This window comes from Cucurbita pepo, chromosome LG03 (genome assembly GCF_002806865.2).
Source record: "Cucurbita pepo subsp. pepo cultivar mu-cu-16 chromosome LG03, ASM280686v2, whole genome shotgun sequence".
NCBI classification, from domain to species: Eukaryota; Viridiplantae; Streptophyta; class Magnoliopsida; order Cucurbitales; family Cucurbitaceae; genus Cucurbita; species Cucurbita pepo.
This window is the reverse complement of record NC_036640.1, coordinates 535299-557090: the sequence shown is the minus strand read 5'-3', so window position 1 is coordinate 557090 and position 21792 is coordinate 535299. Positions and strand designations below refer to the sequence as shown.

Sequence of the window (21792 nt, the reverse complement as noted above, 5' to 3'; positions counted from 1 at the left end):
CTGTAAAGTTTGATTCAGCCACTGCAACAATTTGTTTAGTGTAAAGAATGAAACTTACTACAGAGTTAAACACGCCATTGCTATCGATACGATTTTCGGAATGTTCATTCGGTACAATTCGTTAGGATGAAACTGATATCCACATTATTCATACAAACTCGATACGTTTAGATGGCGTTAGTACATTACATGTCGGTCGCGCTCGTACTCGGAACGAGCAATCGGAGTTACAGCATCAGCATGGAAAAGTACTGCTCAAATTCTTGATCAATCGTTGGGGCTCTAGCACTTGATTGAGCCTCTGCATTAAGAGAATAAATGTGATTTAGTAAATGGCAAACAATGAACTTCAACTGATAAAGATTCTTATGGAAGATGCGTTTACTACCGTGGTTTACTGTCCATCGTCCGGAGGAAAGAATATAGGCATTTGGGTCCAATCCGTTTGAGTAGAAAAGATCCTCAAGTTCCTGGTCTGTGCATTGCTCAGTTTCATCATGTCCATATTCAGCAAAATCATAATCTTCACGGCTATCCAGTTCTAGTAGATGTTCCTGAACTTTGTGAACTGTTTCGATTCTATTTTCGCCGCTTGCAAACGCTACTTCCTGCTCGGTCGAGCTCGATTCCATGGCTGTGGAGCTTTCAACTGAGAAATGGGTGTTTTCAGAACTTGCGCCACCAAAACTCATACATTGTGTGGAAGAACTGTCATATGTGCAAGCTTGGTTCAGTTCAAATTTGGCTCCATGAAATACAGATGTTGCAGAATCAGACTCTTCGCAGAAGCTATTGCTATCTTTTGCCGATTCGGGACTCGACCCGTCGTCGAAACGCAGTACATTCGCGCTCCCCTTTATGAATTGTACATTCATGTGCTCGGTTTCGGGTAAGCCATTATACAGAAAGGCAAGCTTGGAAGGGAAGCCTTCATTGCAGTGTTTATGTTTTGGTGAAGGCAAGCCCAAATGTTCAGCCGGTAGCTTTCTTTTCTTGTTCAAGTCAAAAGGGTTGGTCTGGAGCTTAGAAATTACATAGAAGCTGCAAAAAAAAAAAACATTAGAAAACGACATAATTCTTCAGGTAAGAGACAGGGAAAAGGCTGCAATCCTCCATTAATTTGGATGCAAGACAGGAACTACAAGAGATAATGCTTCAAACTCCCAGTGAAAATATACCAACAACAGAGCTGGATTAAAATAAGAGTTCCAGCAACCAAAACATGAAAACAATGTCTTAGAACATTTTGACTGGATACGATCTCTTTCCAAAATGAGCTGGTAACGCATAGAATTGGTAGGATTTCGTTTTCAGTCGTCTAATTTCTCAAAGTGTATTCTAGGTAATTAAAATCGGTAATAAGTCGATCTGTACCAGTAAGGCAAAATCGCAGACCCCATCAATCGATTGAAACTTCAAAAAAGGAAAAGAAATCAGACTTCCCTAAATTAGTATAGCGCGGATCAAGATTGTTCTTCATCTCCCGAGTAAATAATAGCAACAATAACGATACTCGAAACACTAAGAAATGGGAAAGAACCTAAACCCCATCTTGATCCCCATCCACCATTTCAGTAATTAGACAAACAAAAGAACAGACCTACTTGAAATCTTCAGTAAATCAAACGAAAAGGGAAAAAAGAAGAGAGGAAAGTGAAAGTAAACACTCGATGAACAGTATAAGAAACATAATCCAAAACTGATAAAAGTGGTGAATCTTAAAAACCCAGATGATAAACCTGTTGATCTCAGCTGGGTTCTGTTTCTTCTCCTCCATCTCAATCGATCAGATGCAGAGACAAATCCAAACCCACAAACCCAGAAATGAAATCCAACAACACTGGAAAAAGAAGAGGAAAAAGACGCTAAGAAATTGGAGTCACAGAAGCCTGAGCAGCTCGCGCAGGATAGTTATTGTTGCTATCTTTTCATCAAACGATTCCCAGAAAAAGGGAAAAAAAATGGGTAAGAGAATTGGGGGAATTGGGTCTTACTGGTGCGCGCCATCGAGTCAGAATTAGACACGTCCATTTGGAGTTCACGTGGGTGGCACGAGAAAGTTGCTTCGTTCGTTCCCCCCAATCCCATCACTCTCATCACTGCGCCTTGTACTGTTTCTTTCTCTTTATTCCAAGTATTTTAAAAGGATAACTACTGTGAGAAACCATATTTTATTTCTTCCTGCCTTTTCTAGAATCTAAGATTGTGGATAACGTAAGGATATTCATATTTATAATCTAATTCCACTTTTTAAAATACCCTAAACTATCTAAAACACTATTGGGTATAATCTCAATTAAAATGTGAGAAATTTAAAGCAAAATATATTTATATAAGATTGTATGAACTGTAGCTCGATTGATATCTTGAATTCCACTTTTTGCATGGTTATATATTACCAAAAAAAAAAAAAAAAAAAAAANAGAATGGATTGACATTACCAAGTCAATTAATAATTGATGCAATAATGATAGAGTCAACTATCAAGTCCTTTTAGCTGGAAGCTGAACAATTTCTCTTCAATGAAATTATTGATTTGAATTTACCGACTAATCAATTCATTCTGTGCAAATTAATAAGATTTTTCTTATCTCTAAGAACAGATTATAATTTCTTAATGAATTCAACCGTTCTGGGCAAAAGATAGAACCATCCACATTAGTACATTAGCAATGAGCTTGTTCTAAACTTATATTTACTTTTTCATTTAAATTCAAATGATGGTACTGAAATATCAACGTCATATAAGTCCATCTCATTCTTTAATGTCAGAAAAAAGGGGAAAAGTTGCAGCCTTATGTTCAAAAGTATTGAAATTTAGGAAACTTTATAGTATACGACAACAAGATTATCTTTTGTACACAAGAAAGAAGTGAACTTTTCGTAACATATTCAGCCAGCCAAAGCAATGGAAGGATGAAAATGGGAAGATAAAAGAGAAAATGTCTCTTCAAAAGAAGAAAATAACAAAGATAAATTCTCGCCTTATGAATGATAAAGGAAGGAAAAAGCAATTGGAAGAATATACTTGAAAGATTCAATCACAAAGAAGCATAGATGGAGAAACAAGTAAAAACACCATGCAGTGTTAAAGATTGCATTATATCTTAATTGCAATTTACCTCCTTTTTTTTTGTTACAAGTTACAGAGCTACGACTACACAAAACAATTTGTTAGCATGTCCAGTGAACTCATGTACATAAACACCCGGCTACATCTGAGATCTCTCTTTTTCTACATTAACCTATAACCCGCATCGTTTTCTTCCAGACCCTAACTTCGAACGGATTTTCTAAAACAAACAGGAAAGGATAAATCATACCTGAAACAGATTTGCTGAGTTCTTGATGTCAACAAGAAGCAGTTCGGGATAGACAATATCAGTAACTCTCCAACAAGCCACGGCTGTCACGCTATCATATCTATTCAACATTTAGAATGCTGTTTGAAATTTGGGTTCTTCAAAGAACCACCACTCTGCTGAAGAGCTCAGTAAACATGAATCCTTCATGGCCACTGAGAGGTGCATAGCTTGTTGTTCTTAAACAAATGTCATGGGCAGAGATGAACTTTCCTTTCAAATTGATGCACTAATAGATTTGTCATAGGCCGTTCGGAAGCGAAGACCAGAGCCATTATGTCTCGACATGGGGCATATCCAACTTAATATATTTGGGCCAAGAATCTGTTGTAATGAGATAGAACAGCTCAGATAGCATACAGATAAGACTCTGGGCAGTCCAACACTCAGCTATATTTGTACAAACGTAAGGATGTGATCAGCTAGCACCACATTTAAGCAGCCATGCCTATTAGAATTTGATGCATCTATGAAAGCTACCTGACAATGGATGAATGCATTCTAGGTCGTACAGTCTAATACATGTCATGTTTGAACGCAACAAAACAAAAACTAACAATTACGGCCCCATTTGATAACCATTTAGTTTTTCAAAATTAAGTTTTTAAACACTACTTCCATCCATAAGTTTCTATGTTTAGTCTTCACTTTCTACTGATCTTTTCAAAAACTAAGTTAAGTTTTGAAAACTAAGAAATATTCTTCAAAAACTTGTTTTTGTTTTTAGAATTTGACTAGGAATTGAAGTGATCGAAAAAATGGGATGAACAAGCAAAAATTTTAAAAACAGATGACTAAAAGCGAAATCTTTATTAAACGGGGCCTAAGTAAATACTTCATGCAGCTATAACACTACATGTTTCACACTGATCAACCATAGACATGAATAAGCCTCAAGCATTTCCCATTTTGAATTGTCAAAACATACATTTAATATGTAGATAAATGACCCTATGTCATTCTATACATCAATGGTTTCTATCACCTACAAATCAGGCAAAAGAGAGGAAGAGAAATAAACTATAGCAAGTACCGTGGTAAGATTCTCAAAGGCACCAAGATCATACGGATGTGAATACACATTCCCACCTTTCTCCGCAAGCCACATAGCTCTCACTCCTTCATGATACTAAAAAGCAAACAAAATGCCTGGTAAATCTGTCTGAATTAGCAATTCACCAGCAAACAAACTGACAAGAAACCGAACCGGCAGAAACTAACCTCTATTGTAGTCTTATTGTGCAAAATTAAGTAAATGTGCCAACCCAATAGAACATTTAATGCCATACTTAATGGCAATAGCAACAGCCCAGCAACAATCTGTATAAGCGACAATGAGCATAACAACTAATTTGAACAACAAGCATGAAGAATTTCAAAAAGGAAAGGAAAAAAGAAAAAACAAGGATGCACTATGTATTTACATATATAGTCCTAAAAGGGCCTCCAACTTCCTGCTCATCCGAAGGAGGATCAATTGTAAGACTGCCAATGAGTAATACCTGAAGATTCAGCAAACAATGAAACAAATTTTAAATGCAAGGAGGATGCCTGCATGCAACTACTTCAATAAGTAAAACACAAGGAAAGAAACTGGCTAGAAAAGAAACGAAGGAAGAATCACAAGTCGTCTAAATCACATTGCATCAAATGACTTACCAGGGAGTAGATACATGCGACTACAGCATACACGACAAACATGAAGAACACCTTATAGTTTTCATGGCCGACGCAGTTATTTATCCAAATGCAATGGTGGTCCTTTACAGTTTATAAACAACCTTTAGCATAACATCTACATAAAATTTTAAGCGGTAGGGTACTGTATAAAGACAATGATACATACCATTCGCAAAATGCATCTTTTGCAAACTCGGCAATGATGTGCACGAGGAGGCTTATATTGAGAACACTTTTGACAGTATCTTAGATCACCTCCCTGCAATATTTATGATCCAATTCTTCAAAGTTCATCATAATGACGGGGAACAATTGATAAAATATTCGATCATATTTCCTTAATCAATTAGTTCTGTTGATCTGTAATCAAATTCTACGAATCCATTAGCCTTAATATAATTTGTAGATCAAGAGGTCTCATAGAAGAGCTATTCATACTCTCGGTTCGTCATTACCCAACAAGATAGCGATTGACTGGTCAACACAAACAAAAACACAACAACATTCACCTAGATCGGGAAAAGAGAGAGAGGATCAAGTTATTAATTGGGCATAGCAGATAACAATCCATGGGGCTAACCAAGATTTTTCAACTTCAATTCCAAACCACGATCAGAATGAGATCGAGGGAATAGGATCTACATCGCCGTTGTTTAAAAGACTCTAACAACCACAAATCAAATAGCTTGAACTCCGTGAAAGATCGTAATGATCAGATAAAACAGAGAAAAAGATAAAAGCAAAGGCAACACCGAGTAATGGGTACCTTACGCTTGATCTCGTGAATAGGGTTTTCGGAATCCTCAATGTCAGGCATGTAGGTCGAAGGGACCCGACCGGGATCCGTGAGGATAGCAAGGGCGTAACTAGTGATGCACATGAGAGCCACGGCGGTGAAGACGACGGCGTTCATAATTCCAGGCGAGGTTATAAGGCCAAACCACCGGTCGATGAATATAAAGACGGTGGAGAAGTAGATAAAGGAGATTGCTAAGACGACAACGGCGACAGGAGGAGAGATGGTAAAGCCCCGCTTCATCTTCTAGGGAAGCGAGGGAGGGAGACCCACCGGCGGCAAGGCTCCGGCGGCTCCGGATGTTGAGGGGATTAATCCCGGTGTGAAATGCAATGTTGAGAAGAAAAGGAAGAAGGCTTAAATGTAGAAGGGCGGAGTGGAACCGGTGGCTTGCTTTTTACGAATTTGGGCTTTTCTTCATCGTTCCTCTAACGAAAACGTCCCCTTCTCGGTGGGTACTGAACAGTAAATTACTTAGTTTGGAAGCTTGTTGCGTATCATCATTTAATATTTCCGTTTTCAATATTAAATTTTCTTTGCGTATCATAACTTATATATTTAAATTCAAATATCCTTTAATTTTTAAAATACAATGAAACTTTCCCAAAATTTCCATTTTTATTGTCTATTTTTTTTTTAATTTTATTATTTTAATTTCGATCCTTTAAATTTTATCTATTTTATTATTTTAATTTTCTTTACTAGTTTTGATTTTCATGAATAAAATTGTTAATTTCAAATTATCATTACTCATCAAGTGGATGAATCAAATTAACAATAAGCTTCTACTTTCAATTCAAAGGGATGAACTTCAAAGCTAACGATGAAAACGAACATTTAGCATTTAGGCAGATCGGAAGGTGGCGGCGGGAGCTTCTGGTTGGGCCGTTTTCCGTCCTGTACGATCCAGGCCATTTTCAACCCCCAGCTGGTATGAACTTCCAAGTGGCAGTGCATGAACCATGCCCCCGGATTATCAGCGACGAATCGGATTGCCACCCAGCCGCCGGATGGGACTCCGACAGTGTTCCTCTCCGCCGGGTCGGCGAGGTTGAACTTAGCCGGGTCTTTGTTCGGGTCGAAATTTCCGATGCCTTGACCCACCACGAAGAAATTGAAGCCGTGTAGATGGAGCGGGTGGCTCTCCGCCGTCACGATACTCGTGTCCTGCATTACCAGTTCCACGGCGGCGTTGTACGGTAGCACCACCACCTTCGTTCCGCTACTCACCATCGAGTTCTTCGGCGGCGAGCCTGCACAAGCCAACCAAGTATGAATTCTTTTTTCAAGTCTGTCCGTTCTTAATTAATTAGTTACTAATTTTTCATCTAATAAATTTGCGTACCTGTGTAATTGAATTTGAACGGCGGATTGGCCGGAAAATCAGTGGTGTAAACACCGTTAGATTTGTTAAAAAAATGGGCTTGTAGAAGAGCCGTGTTTGGCTGCACGAACGTCACATTATTGATCGATGCCGATAGTCTGGTGTTATTTGGGCCTTGACAGGATCGGTTCCTCCGGCACGGCAACAACCCCAATCCCACCGTGAAAAAGAATCTCCGATCAACCCTCGTCGGCACTTTCGCTGGGAATTTCGAATTCGCCAAGCTCCGAATCTTCCCGTTAAACTTGATCGAAAAACTCGTGTCATTGAACCGGGGAAGAACCGGTTTATGAAGAGGGAGCTTAATGTTCTTCTTTAAAAGAGATTTTGTGGATTCGTACTCAAGCAGACCAGTGACAGTGGTGTTGTCAAAGGCGGCCGGTGCGGTGGCGTATGGCCGGGCGGCGATGAGGAATGTGGCATTGGGAGCGTTGGATTTGGTGTGGAGAAGGACGTTCATGGTCTGTCCTGGAGTGATGAGAACGACATTGGTTTTGAAGGGCTTGACGTAAACAGCATCGGCTTCGACGACGGTGAGTGTGTGGTCGGCGATGCTGAAGAAGAGCTCGTCGTTGAGTGCTGCATTGATCAATCGGAGTAAATAGGATTTGCCTGGCTTTACCTTGAGCTTGAAGGTATCTGCATTGATCAACCCCTTCGCTTAGATAAAGATGGGTACTTTTGAGCATTGGTTAAGGCATGAATTTAGAGTACCTTGAGCAGAGCAGTTATAGGAGGGGCCAGGGAGGCCATTGAAGGTGAAAGCATCAGAAATATTTGGAGCACCACCGGTTTGCATGGCTTGGTTGATGACAGCCTCTGTATCAGCCTTCCACCACTCCCCTGCAATGCCCATTCCAATCAAATCTCTTCAAAACTAAAAAAGTTTCAAACAGTTGGCTTACCAAAAATGATGGGAACTTCTTTAAGAGGCCGAGGGAAAGGGTAAGGCTGATGGGTTCTTGGGAGAATGATGATTGGGCCATACACAGTGGACCTTAGCCATGAGATATGAGCATGCCAGAACAATGTCCCTCTTTGCCCATTTACTGTGAAGTTATACACATAGCTCTGCCCCGTTTGGATTGGGCATTGTGTCACGTACGCTGGCCCGTCCGCCCACCCACTCCGCATCTGTCGCACTCCATGCCTATTGTTGAGAATACGTTAGTGTGCAACCTAATCTATTAGCTTAAACTTTTTAAAAGAAGTATATTTCGTGGTAGCGTACCAATGTAGGGATATATTATTTTGGACACGATTGACGACTTTGATTAAGAGACGATCGCCTTCTCTAGCAATGATTCTAGGCCCGGGAAACTGCCCGTTAACGGTCACGACGGTCTTTGTTTGGCAGAGCCTTGTTACATTCTGCAATTGAATCTGCAAGACAATTTGATAAGTAGTGTTGAGTGGGAAAATGGTAGTGTTTTAATGAAGCTCACATGAAACTTGTAGTGTCTGGTGATTCCTGCATTGGCCGTGCTTGGAAGCAAACAGAGAAGACTAACAGAGAAAGCAAAGCAAAAGGTGGCTTTCAGAGAATCAAAAGCCATTTTTTTGAATTAAAAATCTGATATTTTAAGTTTGGATGAAGAGGACATGAAATGAAAGATTTTTATAAGGGGAGGGGATGAAATCAATGGGTGGGTTTGGTCAATTAGGTGAATTTAACAGCATTTTTGTTATGTTGTATGTTTTATGAGTCCATCAGCCTCAACTTGTAGTTGCTGCTAAACCTTTGTTTTCGAGTAAAATTGAAGGTTTTGTTCTAACTAAACCCATTTTACATTTTCTTTTTAACACATAACTACTCGATCAATAAATGTTTACCATCTCAAAAAAGTCAATGGTTCGATCCATTAAGCTTGCACAATAACATTTCGTCTCACAATTTACCCCAAATCACAATTTTTTTGTTAGCGTTGGCACTTGTTCCGGTCGATGTGGGATCTCACAGACACAGACATAGCGACGCATGATTATTAATATTAAAATGAATAGGGGAATTAGGGAGGATTCAACCTCCAATTGGTGCCACTTTCTAATCACAAGCTAAGAAGGAATGCAATGTTGTACCCACCTGCTTGACTTTAATTCACATAATATTCAAATTTTGTTGAATCAATTTATAATTAGAGAAAGTATTTCATAAAATTAAAATAAAATTGTGAAAATATTTTCTATTAGTTCATTAAATGGTTTGATTTTTTAACATACCCTCCGAATCTCCTCTCTAATCTCCAGATTTTTTAGGGAACTTCTTTATTGACTTTACAACATCTGCATTAAATGTTGTAATATTTGGTCGCTTGGTCACACTTCCATTATTGTCTCAAAAAGTGTCATAAATAATTAATATAATATTTTTATTACATTAAAAAGCTCATGAATATTTTAAATGTACAGGCAGGGAGGAAAAAAAGAAAAAGAAAACTGTCCTTACACGTGGCGAAATTGCAGCTCACTAAAACTCACTACACCCGTCGGATCAAACTCGCTTTTTTTTTTTTTTCTTTTTATTTTATGATATCACAGAGTATATAGGGGACCCACATACGGACGGTATTAAAAAGCTGAAGGACCACCATAATAGCATGGACCTACGACTACACACCAAAAACCGTAAGATTTTAATCAATATCACGTGCTAAGTTACCCCGATAGTTAAAACGCTTCCATCAAATGGGCCCGGGTCATTTACAGGCCCATACCCAACTTCTGACCCGCTAAATCGCACCGAATTTCCGCCAACCCGATCCGGGATTTTTTCAGATCGAATTCCATCCACACGTTTTGTTGATGAAGATGCCCAATTACAAACGCTTCCACGCCGAGGAGATCCGAATTTCCAAATGTAAAACAGTGAATCGAATCGTTTCCTCTTATTTCTCCGGGCACCCGGTACAGAATCCGGTCGCCGGTAACCGTCATTTCGGCGCCGCGAAACACTAGCGTCACCGATGGCAGTGGCGGGAGCCGGGTTTGATTCATCGGAACCCGGTAGCAAAGATCCATTGCCCCTTGAAAAACGAAATTCGAATCCTCGAAAACCCGAAACGAACCGGCGGTTCGGTTCAGGAACTCGTCTCGGAGCGCGGTGTAAGCTGGTCCGAGAAGGAACGTGAACTGAGTGCCGGAGTCAACCATGGTTTGACCCGCTCCGGTGTGGTCCGGTTCGAAAACGGACTCGGGTATCGGAAGTAACTTGTGGGAAACTTTGATCCCTTCAAGCTGAACCGTGTAAGCAACCCGATCGAAATACGGTAATGGGGTCGTCATTTCGATGAGTGGAGTGTAATTCAACGGAGCCAACCATGAAAAATTAGCATCTCCGAGTAATAACAAACCGGAAAAATCATATTCCGATATGCAATAGGAAAATTTGGGGAAACCCATTTGAGATACAAAAGAGAGAGATCCACGATTCATACCCATTAATCCGGTGTTCTTGGAGTCTTCTTCATTGTTGGAGCTGAAAATTGAATCCATACAACCGAAAACAACATTGGAAATCCCGGAATTGCCGATGTAAAAAGTATCGGTGGCGAGAGTTCCTTCTGAAGAAGAGGCATCGGCGTAAGACAGAGTGGCGTGACAGAGATGATTGGAATCACAAGATGCCGGAATTGGAAAATCCCGAGTTTGGTCGGTGCAGGTGGACGAGGAACAAGGAATCGGAGTGTACGAGGAGGACCCGGCCGGGTTGAATGTCGAAGATGAAGAAGAAGAAGAATTTTGTGATCTGTTGCAGTGGAGCCATGAGAGTTCACTGCCGGTGTCAATGACCATTGTAACATTCTGCGGCGGCGTTCCGACCGTCAGAGAGACAGTGAGGCTGACGTTATGCCGGAAAGGAAGCTTGTCAGGAGATCGCCGGATGGATTCCGGCGGAATAACTTGGGTTTTGAGGGGAAGAAGAAGGGCTGGGTTTTGTGAGGAACAGAGTATGAGATTCTGAAAGACAGAAAACAAAGTACAGAGGAAGAAAGGGAACAAAGATTTGAGAAATTTGTGGTTTGAGGAATTGAAAGCTATACAATAATCCCTCATTTTCCTTTTCTTTCCTGGAATATTGGAATGGGAAAAAAGTTGGGGGCAGTTGGAAGCTCCACAGAGTGAAGAAATCCGAGCAACTTCGTTGTCTTTCTTTTGTTTGCGAGAACAGAGTGTTCCCAAAATCTTTGCAACCGTTCGATAAATTTCTCCGTTCCCTGCGAAGATGAAGATCCAACTATATATATATATATAATTAAAACAAACAAAAAAAATTCCCAAAATTAAAAGAAAGGAACAAAGAAATTGAGATCTCCAGAGGGTCGTGGCTATTCGGTGCAGAACCACGATGTTTAAGCAAGACAAGACAACCGAATTTTGTATTGTCCCATGTAATATCGAGCTACATCTCTTCTCTCTCAATAACTTCAAGGTTAAAACAGGTATTTTTGATACCGTATTTTAGACGGAAAAGTATAAAAAAATAATGAGATCTAACTTTTATTAATTTCTATTCTAATATTCGTTTTGAAAGGTTTATTTTAGAAAAATTTAATTATTTTATCAAAAATAACAAAAAGGCTATAAATTTTTATATAATGAAATTTGAAAATAAAATCGCCTACCCCATTTGAGGAAATTATTTTGAATAATTAAAAATAATAATTCTAGTGTACAGAGCAACACTTGATGTTTTTTTTTTTTTTTACCCCTATTGTTTTAGGAAATAAAGCAATATTCACTGAATTTATAAATCGGTTCTTTTTTAATATATATATTTCTGTGTCGTGAAAATAACACTTGGAGAAGAAGCGACGTTAAAAGGAGGCAGAGCAATAAATTAATATTTAGACAAAATTAGTAAATCGGTCACTGAAACAGACAAGGACGGAGTCAAACGATGCTGATGATGACACGTGGGAACAATTTAAGATTAATGTTACGTTAATTGCATGCCAGATCAGCAAAGGAATTAAATTAATAATTGGAAGGATTTTAAAAATATATTTAATTATGATTTTCATCAATACGCGGTTTTCCTATAATCTATGTATTCTATAAATGTGTCTGCAACTTGTCTGAAGTAATAAACAAGCACACGAAAAAAAATAATTTTTATATATAAATATTCATTAAATTAATTTGTATAAAAACTTTTATAATTATAAGAATAAGGGATCGCTTGTTATTTGAGCAAAAGAAAAAAAAAAGGAATTTAAAAAAAATGAACACAATTTTATTCCATGAAACAGTAAAGTTTACATTTTTATTATTTTCTTTTACTTAAATGTCAAATAAAATGAAATTAAATAAATATATAAAGAAAAAGGAAATTTTGTGACCATGGTGTATTGAATGTGAGGGGATAAGATGCATTTAATGCCGTCTCCATGTTCAATTCATTTGAGTTTCATTATCGATTTATTTATTTATTTAATCCGGTAAATCTCTATCACTTAAAAACCTCAAAACATTAATTTTATTAAATAAAATTCTATTTTTTTTTTTATAATTAAGTTAATTAATATATAATAATATATTTTTTTTATAAGTTGAATTTTTATTTCATTATTTTTAAAAGTTTATATATATAAAAAAAAAAAAAACTGAAAATGGAAAGTTAGAGAAAGTATATGAGAAAAAATCTAAAAGATTGGTGGTTTCACATGTGATGCTGAATGGGTTGAGAACAATAGAAGGATGGTGATGGGTCCTTTAATATTAAAGCTATTATTCACACCATTCATCTAATTTAACACTCCACTTAAAGGACTGTCCCTTCCTTTTAGGTATCTGTTTCTCTATTTCTAACCATAAATAATTTCCACCATTATTCATCTAACTCTAGAAGCTTCTAAATTTAACCTTATCATATTTATTTACTCAAAGTCAATAACTTTTATGTGAAAAAAACCTAATTTACCTTATCTTAAAATCAAACATAACATAGTGGATAAAGACGTGTCAATTATTATTAAATTATACTAAAAACATGTATAATGTAGTGTACATTTACATATTTCAAACATGGATAACAAAGTGCTTTCATAGTATGTTGGTGTTTGATTTGACTTGTCTTGGTCAACGAATTGAATTTCTTCCATGGAAATTGGCATGTGATTTAGTAGCCTACTAATTATTATTTAAATAATAAAAAATAGAAGAAATATAAATAATACTTACAACCATTGTTCTTTCAAGGGATTGAAACATAGTATTGTAGTATTATTTAATGACCTCATTAATAATGTCATTTAACGTTAAATATAATATATCGGTCAAAGCATAATTAAAAAAAAAAAAAAACTAATTCGAATTCAAATGTTAGGTTAAAAACAAATATTACATTTCCATACTAAAATATATTAAAAATAGATTATTACAGCATTAATAAAGTATGGAATTTATTTGTCCACTTGGTTGAGCTTGCCAAGGCCATTGCAACGAGCACAAACGATCTGAGTTTGGTCTTTGCGAGCCGCATTAGCCCTCAGCGCCGCTCCCGATCGCCGGACAAACCCTGCGCCGTCGCATTCCGGACACCTACGGTAGACCAGACCACAAAAACCGCCGCCGCAATTAAAACCTCAACCATTGAAATTTAAATTAAAGCTCCCTCTTAAAGCATTGCAGATGGGTAGTTTGTTTAATTAATGTCGTGAGACTGAAACTGTAATTAAGAGTAAAAGACAATAACAGAAGCAGAACAGAATTCCACTGCAGAGAAAAGGGGAAAATTTATGGTGAAGTATTCTTTCAATCGCATTTGTTAATTTAATTTCAATGCAGAAATAGATGGCTATAGAAGTACTAGAAATTTTACTTACAGGTCTTTGCGAGAGAAGAGGATAGGGAAGGCGGTTCCTACAAGAGCCACAGCTACAGCGCCGGCGATCAAGTAGGTGGTGCCATCGGCGGAGACGTCTCCAATGGCGGCGACCACTGTAGAAATTCTCCGGTGCTTGCTGCTGCTTTGGCGGAGGGACAACGCCGAGGGTCTCATCGGCTGATTGGAGGGCGGAAAAGGGGCGGCGGCGGGCGTTTGCTTGATGGGTTCTGTGGAAGAAATACGTGGAAATGTACACAAGGATGCCATGTTTTGCAGAGGACTGAAACTGAATCTGAATACAGGGGGGACGAAGATCAAGGACAGAGTTTTTGTAATTTGGTGGTTGGAAAGGATGGAGGGATGACTTGAAGTTGAATGAAATCTGGATAAGGCTGTATTGGACTTCAGGTTCTGATTGTTGTGTAGATAAGAATGGCCCACCATATGAATTTCTTAGTGACTAACTCCCTTCTAATTTTGTCCTTTCAAAATGGACACCGAGGCGTCAAATGTTACTCAATCAAATATGATACATATAAAAAGATATTAGCTACATAGAGTAAAAAAAAACAGAGGCGCCAAGCAACCTATGCAGTTTCCAGTGGAATGTGCAGTGTGTAGACACTTGTCACCCACAAGATCCAGATGGTAGAAGACATGAGAGAAAAGCCAGCCTTCGATCATGCATTATGCAAAGAACCTCCGCTTCCGAATTAGAAAGCCCACTCCTTGGGGTTCATCTTCATCTGCTTATGCCTTTTTGTCATTTCCGTTTAGATATTAACACAAAAATCCAACAATCATAGCTTACAACTGCCGCAGATGACATGACTCGGAAGGAATCCGCACATGGCGACACACAAAGTTCAAAAAGTTGCAAGACATGTGAACCAACATCTCTTATACCAAACAAAACGAATAAACTTCCATTCCTTCTCCCAACAATCACCATCTGATGTGTGTTCTGGTAGTTCATTTTCACGACATGGAGAAAAGGAGTACAACCTGTGCTGTTCACTTTCCTGCCCATGTATTTGACAATTCATGCAAGAGGGAAATCAGAAAAGAGATTACACTTGGAATAAAGGTAAGGTACATTATCTTTGATATTAACTTACAAAGCTGCTAAAGTTGCACATGCATCAAATGGCATCCTTTTCATTGAGAAATGACGTTGGTGGTTGATATACAAATGTGCATAGAAGTTTAAACCAGTAAAAGCCATGAATACTTGAACTTTCTAGGGTCCAAGAGTCTTTTTTAGTGCATCGGCATGGTTTTGATAGTAACATATTAATCAACTTGTAATAAACAAAGCCCTGGCCCCTGCGTGCAAAGTTCTTCAATGTATAATTTACCTCACCTGAGTCTTAAATTGTCCCCACCCTATCAGCATTGTCAATCTGCCTTCCTTATAGGAGGATGGGTCCGTCCTCCCTCCCCCAGAGACAGAAATGTGATATGGGATGTGGGTAATTTTGATGCTTGAATGAGGTAAGATCTGTGACAGATATGACTTCCCTCAAAGTTTTTAAAAGGCATCTGCTAGAGAGAGATTTCCACACCACATCCTTATAAAGAATGCTTCTATCTTCTCTCCAACCGATGCGGATGTGGGATTTCCACACCACATCCTTATAAAGAATGCTTATGCTTCTATCTTCTCTCCAACCGATGCGGATGTGGGATCTCACAATCCACCCCCTTCAGAGTCCAGCGGCCTCGCTGGCACTCGTTTGGATTGTGAGATTCCACATAGATTGGAGAGATAAACAAGTGTCAGCAAGGACGCTGGCCTCGAAGGGAGGTGGGTTGTTAGATCCCAGATCCCACATCGGTTGGAAAAGGGAACGAAGCATAAGGGTGTGGAAGCCTCTCCCAAGTAGAGACATTTTAAAAACCTTGATGAAAAACTCAAAGAGAACAATATCTTCTAGCGGTGGACTTGAGCTGTTACAACTAATAACTTCAAGGGGAGAGAGTATAATAAGTATCAGCTGAAAGATAAAAGGCAACGAGAGAGATAATAAGAGTTCCTTAAGAATCATCGTACAGCAGAAACAGAATGCCACAAAGCAAAGTCAGAGAGATGAAATTTAACTTAAAGGTAAAACCATGAAGGGATAAAGAGAAAGACATACTAAAAACAGAAGATTTTCGTATTCTAAAGATAAGAGCTGCTTTGCAGCGAAGTTACAATGTTATGTTGCATAAAAGGAAAAAATGAACCTACTAGACATCAAAAAGAATTCCTTACCCATCTCTTTCCTTCTAACATCAAACAGCAAAAGATATCAAATACTCGAACTGCGAAAAACCCTTGACTGGGCAGATTCTACAACTCTCTCCCTTCCTTATCTCTACATATACTTGTCCCACCATGTCAAAAACTCTCCAGTCAACTATATTTAAGCTATCAAATTCAGTATTTCTTTTTGATGTATAGCTATATACATCTGATAAAACAAAAATTGTAAAGAGCATACAGGATGGGAATTCAACCTCTCTATAAGTATATAACTAAGCAGAAAATGTATAGTTTGCGTCCGACACCATAGAGTGATTATTCCTCCTTGAGCGTCTGTTGAATAAGGTAGTAGAGAAGCTCCTTCTAATTAAACCAGTAACTGAACCAGAACGACGGGATGTACTTCTAAACCTCCCAAAAAAGGAGAAGAAATTGCGAAAAATACGACGAAATCCACCACTTTCACTTGATCTTATCCCACTTGACGCCCATGTAATACTCCTTGGAACACCGCTGGTGGTACTAAACCCACCATCAATTTCAGTGTAAACAACAGGAAGGTCATGTTCTGCAGCTCCCCTTCCCCAAGTGAACCTTCCAACAGCAAATCCCCCACCGGGAAGCCTCCAAATTGTTAATCCAACAACTTCTTCAGCAGAAGCTGGGGAGCTCCTGCCACTGCCATGCGCATCGGTAGGCAATTGGTGGCGACAAACAGGACAGGAATTCCGGATAGAAAGCCAAGGAAATATACAATCCGAATGGTAAATATGCTTACACGGCATCTGTCGAGCCTCAGAGTCGAGCTCAAATGGTTCCTTACAGACCGCACAATGTGATTCCAAAGGCACATCGCTAGCAAGAATCTTAACCACAGGCAAAGATTCAATTGCAGCCTTCGACGCCGGTGGGTGTTCCAATGGGCCAACCCCGTTCACCTCCAGTTGCGCCAATTGATTGAGAAGGCGATCGATCCCCGATCCCATCAAGAACTCGGATATATTAGAAGGCAAGGAACGGAGACTAGCCCCCGTACCATCATCATAATAAATCTCATAATTTCCTCCACCTCCAACACCATTATTACTAATAGCGCCCGAATTAGAGGGATCGCGTAGAACAATGATACGATTGAAAGAGGAGCGATCCTCACCGTTTCTTCGGCTGCGACGCAATCTTGGGACGAAGGAAGGGTCTAGGTCAGAAGCATCATCGTGGTTCATCGCAGCAGGTGGAAACCGATGATCAACCGGAGAAACAGACGGCAGAGACCTAAATTCTTCTCCTCCACAATCAAGACAACAGACCTAATGTAGGGCCCGAGCCCGAGCTCTGATAAATCGATTGCATCTGTAGCAAAAAGATGTCGATCCCATCAAATCCATCAATTGATCGATCGAAAGAATGGCACCATAACTCCTTGACAGAATATACCCTAATTATATAAAGTTCAATGAAGTGATTGAAATTACCTATCCGAATTCGATGCTCGGAAATCAACGAACGCCAAGAAACTTCAAGAATCCAAAAATGATCTCCCTCGAATGGAAGAAAGGATGCCAAAATTGCAGAAAAGAATTCGCCTTTTAAGTGGTGTAGTAAAATCGAGAGACAGAGAGATTCGCAACAGACGAAAATTGAGGTTAAAAACAATTGCGTGGAGCTTCGACAGCGAAGGCACGTCGCTTATCAAAGCGTGGAATTAACGCGCCAAATTTCGTTATTATGCACAAATTTCGTTGCATTAGTTTTTAAATAATTAGCATTAATTATTGTTGGTTGCCGCCATGTGCATTTGTCTTCAATTTAAATAAACTAAAACAATACCAATTTACATTAATAATCTTCCATTCTGTTTATTCAAATTATTTATTTATTTATTTATTTATTTTGTAATGATTGTTCTAAAATCAATATTTATATTTTTTTTTTGTTACTCCATAATTGAAACATCGACCCTTTCTCATATTTATCACAAAATTATACATATTTAAATTTTTATATTTTTAGTTTCAGCTATGTTTATTCAAAGGCTTTTCTTGTTTGGGCTTTCAGGATTTAGTTATTTAATGGGCTTCCAAAGCCCAGCCCAATCCAACCCATTCAACAATTCGACATGTCGAATATTCTCTACCGTCCCCACGGCAATTTAAGGTTTCAGGCTTTCGACATCTCCTTCTTCATCAAGTCTTTGATGGCCTGTCAGGCAATTCTGGGTTCTCGTCCAGCTCTAGCGAGACATTGTTTAAGCAATGCCAGATGGTACGGCCTTCCCAAAACAAACAATCGGTACATAATTTGTCATTGTTGTATAGTTTTGGTGATATTGTTGCTTGAATATGCATTTCGTCTACTGTCAAAAATTAGAATAGATTGGGTTGAACTTGCTTGAGTTTGATTGTGAGGAGGATCGAGTGTGGATGTAATCAATCCCATGGAGGGAACAATTCATATGATGGAGTTATACCAGCGGATCACGTAAGTAATTGTCATGAAGCAACGTAATTTATACTCTCAAAAAGGCCTTCTAGTTCTTGGGATGTAATTTATTTGCCTAAATTTACTTGGTTTCTGCTGCGACTTGGAAGAGAAATGTGAGATCCCACATCGGATGGAGAGGAACGAAGCATTGTTCGTAAGGGCGTAAAAACTTCTCCCTAGCAGATGCATTTTAAAAAACTTGAGGGGAAGTCCAAAAGGGAAAGTCCAAAGAGCACAATATGTGCTAGCGGTGGGCTTGGGCTGTTACAAATGGTATCAGAGCCATATACCACATCGATTGGAGAGAGGAACAAGTGCCAATGGAGATGCTAGGCTCTGAAGGGGTGGATTGTGAGATCCACGTTAGTTGGAGAGGGGAACAAAACTTACTTTATAAGGGTGTGAAACCTCTCCCTAGCAGACGCTTTTTAAAAACGTCGAGAGAAAACTCCAAAAAGAACCATATCTGTTCTTGCATACTTAAATACTTATAATAAATGAAGGTAATATAAAACTTTCTTATACTAAGAAGATTTCCCATATGGTGGATGAGCTGCAAATGTTGAGTTATCTGATGTGGCCAATGGTAAATGCCTTTCTTTCTTTTGTGTATATGTCAATCTCAGGTTTGGTTTCCTTAACTAGTTGGACTCTTTAACACCATTCTAAAATGTAGTTTGATATCTGTATTGAAATTTATTAATGCTCAATGGATGCCATGAACAAGAAGGCACTTGTGTTGGTAATCAGGAGAAATTCCTTCCTTTGCTTGAACTCTAGAGCTAAATTTAAGTCACTGACACTCTAATGCTAATTTGTTGGCTTTGGAATCATAATAAAGTGTTGTCATTCTGTCTTTGTTTTGTTTTGACCATGAGTTTCATCCAGAAAGTGTCACTCTAAAGAATCATGAAGATCTTGTCCCTTCTGAGCCCTTTTTTGTACAAGATATCCAAATGAATGCAAATTTCTTTGCTGAAAATCTCTTGTTGCTGTTTTATAGGTTAGTTGAAAGCTATTACTCCTGCCAATCTTTGCTGAACTAATATGCGTAACAGGATATTTATATTGACATAGAATGCAAAATCTTCAACAGATGCTTATTGGAGTCTATTTCTTGAGTAACTAACAAAAATAAGATAGAAAACGTACAAGAGCTTCTAATTCTGCAGGAAGGCATTATTTTTGTACTGTCATGGTAGACTTCTTTTCTGCAGTAACCTGGAATCGTCCTCACATGGAAGGGCAGAATGTGATGGCGTAACGCGAAACCTTACATTTTCGAAGGCTGGACGGGTCGTCAAAAGCATAGGTGTAAGCCTTGGGGCACATGGCTTTGAATAAATGAGCAAATAGTGTGGGTCTGCAGGTTTTGGGGTTAGCATACTTCCCTGTGCAGCAGTACTTGGCTGATTGCATCGCTAAACAGGCGCTCTTGCAGCCCACCACTTTTCCATTCTTCTTCACTTCCAAGGCTGATGGACAGAAAATGTTCACATCAATATCACAGGACGCAATGCCACAGCCAATTCCACCCCCAATTGGCTTCATTGAAAGAGGCAAGTTGAAGCCATCTACCAAGCTAACATCATAGTAATGCATTGGTGAAATAGATGATCCCAGAGTTACTTCAACAATAGTGGCTGGAGGAACCCCAGCAGTGCCTCTACAATGTAATCTGCCTGAACAGTCTCCCGAGTCGCACGAGCCTTTTCCTTCATGGCTAAAAGAACAGCCCTGCCTGCCCCAAATCCTGCCTGACCACTTCTTTGGCACTTCGACCACTACGTGCTTGCCTCTGCCGAGATGGAAACCGCCGCCCATTGGCGTCTGGTGGCCTGAATTGCCGAGTATTCCAGGCCAGACACTTTCATTGCAGTTGTTTGCTAAGATGAGTTGTTCTCCACCTGCAAGAAGAGAAAAACTTAGCGTATGAAGTGAATAAGAAGGGTATTGAAAGAAGAAGTGTTTGAATTACGCTTAGTTACTTGTAAGTGAGATGGAGATTGCCAAACAGAAGATGAGAAACAGGGAGGAATGCATGGTTTCAAACTTATGAACAGGCAGCCAAATGGTGATGATACTTCCAAACATTTAGCTGATAATGATCCGTATGACAGAGATTTGGAAAGAGAGGCATTACTTAAAGGCTGCATTGCTCAAGTTTTTCCCTTAGTTGATACTAACCACTTGCACTTTCACTTTCACTTTCACTTTCACTATAAAGGGATTGATCCATTCCTTCAAAGTGAGGGCATTCTGTTTCTCTTTATCTCGTTTGCTTTGATAGATCACCATAATACACTTTCCAACTTTTGAATAACGATGCTCCACTCTGCTAGATTTCCTCCTTGAAATAAGCTCTTTCGCTAAAGGAGGAGGGATTCAAGAAATCCCTCACAAGCAGATTCTCTTATTGTTTATAAAAAAGTGTTCAAAATTTGATGGAAACGATTGCTTGGCTTGTTCAAATAGAGAAAAGTTGTTTGATCAAGTGTTCAAGTTTTGAATTTCATGCTTTTCATTTTGTCCCAATTTTTAAATATTGTTGCTTGCTCCTTTTGAGTTATTAGCAGCCTTATCGTGGGTGATCTAGGAAGTGAGAGGATATTCACGTTGATTAATTTAGTGGAAGATATGCTGTCATACCATTGTGGGATAGCACTTTAGATTAACACAACTCTCCACAATGGTATGATATTGTCCGATCATGGGTTTATAAACAAAGAATACTCTCTCCATTGGTGAGGCCTTTTGGAGAAGCCCAAAGCAAAGGCACGAGAGCTTATACTCAAAGTAGACAATATCATATCATTGTGGAGAGTTGTGTTCATCTAACATGGTATCAGAGTCAGTCGTGCCAATAGATTGGTAAATCCTCAAATGTCGAACAAAGGACTCCAAAAGAAAAGGAGTCGAGCCTTCTCGAAGGCATAGTCAAAAAGAAAAGGGGGAGACATACTTTGTTCGAGGGGAGGTGTTGGATGATAAAAGTCCCACGTCGGCTAATTTAGG

At 38.9% G+C, this 21792-nt stretch overlaps 7 protein-coding genes across 8 annotated transcripts; all 7 read right to left on the bottom strand.

The window, feature by feature from the left end:
- Nucleotides 1-57: 57 nt before the first annotated feature.
- LOC111791487 (protein FAR-RED-ELONGATED HYPOCOTYL 1-LIKE) lies at nucleotides 58-1967 on the bottom strand. Its single transcript, XM_023672859.1, has 3 exons — nucleotides 1740-1967; nucleotides 389-1041; nucleotides 58-301 (listed from the first exon to the last, which is right to left on the bottom strand). The coding sequence occupies exons 1-3, from the start codon at nucleotides 1775-1777 to the stop codon at nucleotides 228-230; spliced, it is 765 nt and encodes a 254-aa protein (XP_023528627.1). The 5' UTR covers nucleotides 1778-1967; the 3' UTR covers nucleotides 58-227.
- A 1095-nt stretch (nucleotides 1968-3062) lies between these two features.
- On the bottom strand, nucleotides 3063-6266 carry LOC111791486 (probable protein S-acyltransferase 16). Its single transcript, XM_023672858.1, has 7 exons — nucleotides 5809-6266; nucleotides 5209-5301; nucleotides 5022-5123; nucleotides 4787-4864; nucleotides 4584-4682; nucleotides 4396-4491; nucleotides 3063-3686 (listed from the first exon to the last, which is right to left on the bottom strand). Exons 1-7 carry the CDS (start codon nucleotides 6079-6081, stop codon nucleotides 3579-3581), a joined length of 849 nt encoding a protein of 282 aa, XP_023528626.1. The 5' UTR covers nucleotides 6082-6266; the 3' UTR covers nucleotides 3063-3578.
- A 337-nt stretch (nucleotides 6267-6603) lies between these two features.
- Nucleotides 6604-8799, bottom strand: LOC111791481 (laccase-17-like). The gene is made up of 6 exons (XM_023672848.1): nucleotides 8668-8799; nucleotides 8454-8605; nucleotides 8128-8372; nucleotides 7937-8065; nucleotides 7184-7861; nucleotides 6604-7091 (listed from the first exon to the last, which is right to left on the bottom strand). The coding sequence occupies exons 1-6, from the start codon at nucleotides 8776-8778 to the stop codon at nucleotides 6676-6678; spliced, it is 1731 nt and encodes a 576-aa protein (XP_023528616.1). The 5' UTR covers nucleotides 8779-8799; the 3' UTR covers nucleotides 6604-6675.
- Nucleotides 8800-9762: 963 nt separating this feature from the next.
- On the bottom strand, nucleotides 9763-11657 carry LOC111791482 (aspartic proteinase PCS1). 2 transcript variants are annotated; one of them, XM_023672849.1, is made up of 2 exons: nucleotides 11524-11657; nucleotides 9763-11435 (listed from the first exon to the last, which is right to left on the bottom strand). In XM_023672849.1, coding segments are annotated over exons 1-2 (1515 nt in total). In that variant the 5' UTR covers nucleotides 11526-11657; the 3' UTR covers nucleotides 9763-9922. The 2 variants fall into 2 exon arrangements, with proteins under 2 accessions (XP_023528617.1, XP_023528618.1); XM_023672850.1 differs by having other exon boundaries at nucleotides 9763-11439; nucleotides 11528-11620.
- A 1763-nt stretch (nucleotides 11658-13420) lies between these two features.
- LOC111791489 lies at nucleotides 13421-15055 on the bottom strand. Its single transcript, XM_023672861.1, has 3 exons — nucleotides 14636-15055; nucleotides 14047-14530; nucleotides 13421-13762 (listed from the first exon to the last, which is right to left on the bottom strand). The coding sequence occupies exons 2-3, from the start codon at nucleotides 14490-14492 to the stop codon at nucleotides 13624-13626; spliced, it is 585 nt and encodes a 194-aa protein (XP_023528629.1). The 5' UTR covers nucleotides 14493-14530; nucleotides 14636-15055; the 3' UTR covers nucleotides 13421-13623.
- A 1131-nt stretch (nucleotides 15056-16186) lies between these two features.
- Nucleotides 16187-17946, bottom strand: LOC111789727 (E3 ubiquitin-protein ligase RDUF1-like). Its single transcript, XM_023670398.1, has 2 exons — nucleotides 17769-17946; nucleotides 16187-17646 (listed from the first exon to the last, which is right to left on the bottom strand). The coding sequence occupies exon 2, from the start codon at nucleotides 17517-17519 to the stop codon at nucleotides 16569-16571; it is 951 nt and encodes a 316-aa protein (XP_023526166.1). The 5' UTR covers nucleotides 17520-17646; nucleotides 17769-17946; the 3' UTR covers nucleotides 16187-16568.
- Nucleotides 17947-19815: 1869 nt separating this feature from the next.
- LOC111791741 (thaumatin-like protein) lies at nucleotides 19816-21259 on the bottom strand. The gene is made up of 2 exons (XM_023673211.1): nucleotides 20766-21259; nucleotides 19816-20684 (listed from the first exon to the last, which is right to left on the bottom strand). The coding sequence occupies exons 1-2, from the start codon at nucleotides 20869-20871 to the stop codon at nucleotides 20011-20013; spliced, it is 780 nt and encodes a 259-aa protein (XP_023528979.1). The 5' UTR covers nucleotides 20872-21259; the 3' UTR covers nucleotides 19816-20010.
- Between the last annotated feature and the right edge of the window lie 533 nt (nucleotides 21260-21792).

Excerpts from the sequence above, each read along its gene's own strand:
- LOC111791489 (XM_023672861.1), bottom strand. The coding sequence starts at position 14,492 with ATGGTGGGCCATTCTTATCTACACAACAATCAGAACCTGAAGTCCAAT. Across the intron at positions 13,763-14,046 it reads CTCTTCTCTCGCAAAGACCT|GTGTCCGGAATGCGACGGCG; the intron begins GTAAGTAAAATT and ends GGTCTACCGTAG.
- LOC111789727 (XM_023670398.1), bottom strand. The coding sequence starts at position 17,519 with ATGAACCACGATGATGCTTCTGACCTAGACCCTTCCTTCGTCCCAAGA.
- LOC111791486 (XM_023672858.1), bottom strand. The coding sequence starts at position 6,081 with ATGAAGCGGGGCTTTACCATCTCTCCTCCTGTCGCCGTTGTCGTCTTA. Across the intron at positions 4,865-5,021 it reads TCGCATGTATCTACTCCCTG|GTATTACTCATTGGCAGTCT; the intron begins GTAAGTCATTTG and ends CTGAATCTTCAG. Across the intron at positions 4,683-4,786 it reads GCCCTTTTAGGACTATATAT|ATTGTTGCTGGGCTGTTGCT; the intron begins GTAAATACATAG and ends TCGCTTATACAG.
- LOC111791487 (XM_023672859.1), bottom strand. The coding sequence starts at position 1,777 with ATGGAGGAGAAGAAACAGAACCCAGCTGAGATCAACAG. Across the intron at positions 1,042-1,739 it reads AACCCAGCTGAGATCAACAG|CTTCTATGTAATTTCTAAGC; the intron begins GTTTATCATCTG and ends TTTTTTTTGCAG. Across the intron at positions 302-388 it reads ACGATGGACAGTAAACCACG|AGGCTCAATCAAGTGCTAGA; the intron begins GTAGTAAACGCA and ends CTCTTAATGCAG.
- LOC111791741 (XM_023673211.1), bottom strand. The coding sequence starts at position 20,871 with ATGTTTGGAAGTATCATCACCATTTGGCTGCCTGTTCATAAGTTTGAA. Across the intron at positions 20,685-20,765 it reads AATCTCCATCTCACTTACAA|GTGGAGAACAACTCATCTTA; the intron begins GTAACTAAGCGT and ends CTCTTCTTGCAG.
- LOC111791481 (XM_023672848.1), bottom strand. The coding sequence starts at position 8,778 with ATGGCTTTTGATTCTCTGAAAGCCACCTTTTGCTTTGCTTTCTCTGTT. Across the intron at positions 8,606-8,667 it reads CCAGACACTACAAGTTTCAT|ATTCAATTGCAGAATGTAAC; the intron begins GTGAGCTTCATT and ends ATTGTCTTGCAG. Across the intron at positions 8,066-8,127 it reads AGAAGTTCCCATCATTTTTG|GGGAGTGGTGGAAGGCTGAT; the intron begins GTAAGCCAACTG and ends TGGGCATTGCAG.